Consider the following 6,000-nt stretch of genomic DNA (forward strand, 5'->3'; position numbering starts at 1 on the left):
CATGCCATCTCCCCAGGGGACTAATATTGGCAGACTGATTGACCTGTCAACCAACTTGGAAGAGGAATTTCTTTCTTCTTACACTTTACCGTCTGCGAGTTTGGCAGTCTTGAACATGTGTAAGGGACCTAGGCTATCTACAGTAAATCTGCGACAACACTCTCATAAACAATCTTTTAAGTCACTCCACTTTGTAAAGGTGGGGAAAGGTTGCCATGTCTTGAAGACCCCTTTTTGTTATTGAAGTAGCCACCTATATTTGATAGGTTGGACGCTGTTTCTTTTTCTTTTTGTCTTATAATTTATTATTCTGTATTATTGTTGTTATTCTCCTGTGAAGTTATGTTTTTTGTTACTGTGGTTATTGTGTTGTCCTGTTTCATGTAATTAATAATAAAAAAATTTGATCAAAAAAAAAAAACATTCTACTGTACTGGTGTCATATGGCGTTTACTATACTGACGACAAAATATGGCTGGGTATGCGACACGTACTGATGCATAGGTACTTTTTCTTGTCCTCACTGTTCTATAGTTTTGTTTTAATTAGTGACTCATGATTTTATCCAAATTCTTTTATTCTACTTTTTCTATCTGGTTTCACTGTTTTTAACTGCTGTTTGTTGTTGTTGTCATTTATTTCTGATTTTGTTTTTATTGTGTTTTTATATTAAGCTGTAGTGTAAAGCACCCTGTGCATTCGTGCTGTGAAGGGTGCTATATAAATAAAGGTCATTCATTCATTCATGATCAAATAGTTGGTCGGCTTGGAGTACGAAAGGCAAAGGACTGCATAGTGTCGACCCTGTACTTTGAGACTATAGTATGCTTCTTTAGAGGCCACTGCTGGCTGTGGATGTGGTGTGAGAGGCAGGTGAATAGAAAAGAGGTGTCTCACCTGTTTTCTGAGGGCCTATGACCAGGAACTTGGGTAATCTGTCACAGGTTTTCTCTTTTGACCAGATATCTTTATGTCTCTTATCATGACATGGATTCTGGAAAAACAACACAAAGATACACACCTCATTCAAAAATTCTATGGCAAGACATTTAACAGGGAAAATAACTTTACACTTTGTGTACACTTGAGTTGAATCAAAGAATAGATAGCAACCCAGGTGTACAATAAGTCCTTTCCTTTTCATCACTTTGGTGTTTTAGTGAAGTAGTGCTACAGTTCCACAGCCAAAAACAGAGAAAAATGTGCGTTACAAGAATCAAACTAATAAAAGTCTTTCACAGAATGTTTAGAACGCCCATTTGTCCTCCATGTTGTAGAAACAACGGTTGCTATGTGCACAACAACGGATGCTATGTGTTGATGTAATCATTTAGTGTCTTGCAAACAACAACAGTGGATTACAGGCAGCCATGTTGGAAGAGAGGCAACCACACAAGCATTCCATGCAAGGCCTCTATTACAAATAAACACACAGAAGACGCTTCCTGTAAGATTCTCCAGGCACAGAGCAACAGGTTGATTCTTTTCTATGTGTGTCTTTCTGTTATTCCATGTAATTAATAGCTGCTTGATTTAAATTCCTTTCTGAAAATGAGTGAACAGAGATATAAATCGTACATGTTACCAATGGTTACAGGCAGCCATGATGGAAGAGAGAGACCTTCACAGACATTGTGTGCAAGGCCTCTATTCAACAGTGAAAACAGAAGCATTGTCCTGACCTGCCACAGGGGGTCTCTCTCCTCAGGGAAGATCTGGAAGTATTTGTCAGCCAGCTGGACTGGAGGCAACGTCTGGAGCCTCAGGTTGGTCCAGCACTGGACAAACTTCACCAGGGACTCAAAGGTGTAGAGGCCCAGCCGATCGTTACCATAGTTGGACAGGTGGGTCATGAAGATACTGATCTGGTAGCAGGAGATGGAATCAGATTAAGAAAGGTTGTTAAAGGGGAATTCATACATGTTCGTACTGCGCCCCGGGACACACACGAGAAATGACAGAGAGAACCCTCCAATCAGTGGTGTAACTGGAATGTTAAATCTGGGCCGGTTCCATAGAGTGGGGAGTTCACCCAAAGATTTTATGTCAAATTTGCATTTAAAACTGGGGATGCACTGTTACGATACCAAAGCAAAGTGACTTCCCTCGGGAACTGTGATTATGAGGCTGTGATCACAACCCACAACCAGAATGGCACTCGCAGAGATCCCTACACCTGCGCGCCAGCTGGCAAAGCCTGCAAGTGCTCCTCTCCCCCATCTGGGTAAAGTCAGCTATATTGGTTTCAATATACGTATTGAAACGTAGGTGGCGTTCACACAATACAATGCAGAGGATTGAATTGTAATTGAAAGATTTTATTTCACTAAAGGTTAAATTCAGTATATACTGTATATATATATATAAAATACTGTTGACACCAATGAATGATAAACTAACAATGCAAAGTGTTCTTCCTCCAACTGTCTAAACGTATCTACTATTATTACACAGGAATACAGCAAATATAGTTTTTGCCCACTGACCCCAAGTGGATACTTTTCAGTAAAAGTAATGGATGGAAGCTCTGTCTGGATCAATACTAAGAGGTATTGGAGCATCTCTTTTTAAAAGTTTGCTTGTATCAGAGAGAGGCTTCTATCCCCAAGCCATCAGGATGCTCAATGACTATGTAACAACCCATCATCTACACTCATTGGACACACATCCACACACTCACTTTTAAACAAACACTCACATTATTAACACTCACTTTAGACACTTTAACACTACATTATATTTATCTATTTATTAAATAGATTTGCACTACATTCATACCTCATTCGCATTTGCACCTTACCTTAAAGTGTTGTACCTCATTGTCTGCATTTGTACCTCACTGTTTACTAATTTGTACTCACTGTACTTTACTTTGCTGTACTTTAGATTGTATTTTGTATATTCCTTTTTACTTACTTTTTCACTGTATGAAGCACACTCTCAGGGGCTCATACAGAACCAAGCATTTCACCGTAAAGTATCTGTATTTTATTGTGACAAATAATAAACAAACTTGAAACTTGAGGTGTGTGCCTGTGTGTGTATTAGGATTGGTGGTTCACAAAAATCATGGTTCGGTTCATATCACAACTTTGGGTCATGGTTTTCGGTTCAGTCCAGTTCTGCGAGGAAAGGTTGCTAATTCAATAGCATTGGGTAAAAAAAATATTATAATACAGTTTTGCCTTCAATGCATTAGCTGAAAGCATAAAGGAACACATGCTAGTCTATTATCAATTATTTGTTCATTATAGGTGGCTCTCAAAAGGGGGAGTCTGAAGAACCTTTTTGTGGTGGTCTGGAGTCTATCCCTCTGTGTAGGCCTATAGTGGACATGTTGAATACTTTTTGACAATTCAGCCTTGTGTCTGTTCCAAGTGTGGAAATAACCTGTTGCTGAAGTGACTATGAGAGGAAATATTAATGTTATGGCTCGAGCCGCTCGACGTTATGCACTAAAACAACAAACTACATGCAACTGCATTGGGCTGCATATAGTTTGGTACAAATAACAACATTAAGGATTATGGATCCAGAATATAAAAATGCAGAGGTTGTTTTGTGTAAATACATTAGGGAGAAGGAGTTGCTTTTCTCACAATTGAAATTCTTACACTCAGTCGCTGTTTAATCCATCTATTTTTTTTAAAGATATTTTTTAGGGCATTTTTAAGTGCATTTCTATTGACAGGACAGTTCAGAAATTGGGAGAGAGAGAGCGATGGGGAGGACATGCAACACATGTCCTGGGCCGGATTCGAACCCAGGACGTTGCGATCACGCTACAAGCGTGGTGCGTTTAATCTCTATCGTAAACTAAATCTGCAATGTGCCCAAACAGCAGACTTAAACGATACTGGAGAAGATTGTGTGATATAGCTTGTCTTTTTAACCTAATAGCCATTTCTGAGACAAGCTGATTGACACAACCGCATCACCACCTCAGCCAGGACAAACTAAAAGGCCCTGTTCGGTAAATAGTCAAAGGCCAGTTACACAAACAAAAGCACTCCATACACACGCCAGGAGTCAACTGGCTACAGCAAAGGGTCTCTAGGTGCCCTGAACATGGTGATCAAAACGAATGGTTTGGATTTATTACACACACTGTTCCATCCCTAGTGTGTGTGTGTGTGTGTGTGTGTGTGTGTGTGTGTGTCCATGTGGAATACCGCCTTGATGGTAGTCTCTTCAACATCCACCGGCTCCAGGCACACACAAAGACAAAATCCTGCCAAGTATGTGAGATACAGTACGCTGATGACTGTGCCATCTTAGCTCACAGTCCAGAGTCTATGCAGCATGCTCTTGACACCATATCCAGCCTGTACCAATCCTTCGGTCTCCAGGTCAACATACAAAAAACCGAAGTTATGTCCCAACTCACTTCCCGAACCTCTACACCTCCCAGTTTTCACATAAACGGTGTTCCACTCAAAACAGTGGATCATTTCACCTACCTCGGTTCCACTCTGTCCTCATGCTGCTCCCTTGACGCGGAGATACACACACGTATCAATAAAGCGGCATCATCCTTTGGACGCCTACGCAGCAGGGTTTTTGAAAACCGCAACCTGAAGATCAGCACCAAGGTTGCCGTTTACAACGCAGTATGTCTCTCCACTCTGCTCTATGGAGCAGAATCCTGGACCCCATACCGCCGGCACATCACCAACCTGGACGCTTTCCACATCCGTTGCCTCCTAAGGATCCTCTGCCTGACCTGGGAAGATCGAGTCCCCACACAGACATCCTCCACAACACCAACTCAATCTGTATGGCCGCAGCTGTGGCCAAAAAAAATCTTTTTTATTGGATATATGTATGCCTGACCACCGCCTGCCCCGCCAAGTCCCCTATGGCCAACTGAGAGGAGCAAAGCAGGCTGCTGGAGGCCAAAAGAGACGCTTTAAGGACTACACCAGGGACCTCCTAAAGTGTGCAAACATCACGCAGCTTGAAACTCTGGCACTCGACAGATCAGCCTGGCAAGTCACTTGTGCCACTGCAGTTTCCCAAATACACCAAACGAACCAAGACCGAAGATCTGAGAGGCGCACGCAACGACACCAGCGGGCGGCTGGCATCCCCCAGGTATCTGGCTTCCCGTGCACCATCTGTGGACGGGTGTGCGGCTCAAGGATCGGACTCAACGCCCACGAGAAGTGGCACCAGCGGCAGCGTCGCTAACCCCCCCCACCCCCCACCCCATCTCTGGAGCAAGCGTCATCATCGAACACGATGGACAGCTAAGAGAGTGTGTGTGTGTGTGCGTGTGTGTGTGTATGTGTGTGTGTGAGAGAGAGGTAAGTGTGTGTGTGTGTGAGAGAGAAGTAGGTGTGTGTGTGTGTGTGTGTGTGTGTGTGTGTGTGTGTGTGTGTGTGTGTGTGTGTGTGTGAGAGAGAGAGGTAGGTGTATGTGTATGTGTGTGTGCAGGAGGTAGGTGTGCATGTATATTTGTGTGTATATGCATGAGGGGTGTGTGTGTATGTATTCAAGATTCAAGAGTTTTATTCATCACATACATACCAGGGCATACAGTGAAATGCGGTTGGCCTTGCCCGCTACGATTCACTGTATGCCCTGGTGATGTGATGAATAAAACTCTTGAATCTTGAATACATACACACACACCCCTCATGCATATACACACAAATATACACGCACACCTACCTCCTGCACACATACATACAGTACATTCACATGTATGTTATGTGTGCATAAGTTAGATGTGTGAAATAGAGATGTGTGTGTATGTGTGTACATACAGGGTTGAGGAGGACGGTGAGGAAGAGTTCTCCTCCTCGGATGCTCTTGTCCAGCTCCTTGGAGCCTCCTGGGTACTCGTTGTAGAAGATGGTGTGTGTGAACAGACCACATGTCTGCCTGGGAAGCACCTGCAACACACACAGGAACATCTGGCGTTTGTGTGTGATTTGTGTGCGTGTTTGTGTTCTAGTGTTAGAAAATCGTGTCACAACAGTTACTTGCACAGGGGAG

General features: G+C 42.9%; 1 protein-coding gene across 1 annotated transcript in view; it reads right to left on the reverse strand.

Moving 5' to 3' along the window:
- Positions 1-6,000, reverse strand: part of ndst2a (N-deacetylase/N-sulfotransferase (heparan glucosaminyl) 2a) — a 69,510-nt gene that overhangs the window by 22,330 nt on the left and 41,180 nt on the right. The window contains exons 5-7 of the mRNA XM_084321631.1: positions 5,769-5,897; positions 1,683-1,865; positions 898-994 (exon numbers count right to left, since the gene is read on the reverse strand). Of these exons, the coding sequence (XP_084177757.1) occupies positions 898-994; positions 1,683-1,865; positions 5,769-5,897 (409 nt within the window). The remainder of the gene's footprint in view (positions 1-897; positions 995-1,682; positions 1,866-5,768; positions 5,898-6,000) is intronic.

This window comes from Notolepis coatsorum, assembly GCF_963971535.1.
Source record: "Notolepis coatsorum genome assembly, chromosome: 9".
Classification (NCBI taxonomy): domain Eukaryota; kingdom Metazoa; phylum Chordata; class Actinopteri; order Aulopiformes; family Paralepididae; genus Notolepis; species Notolepis coatsorum.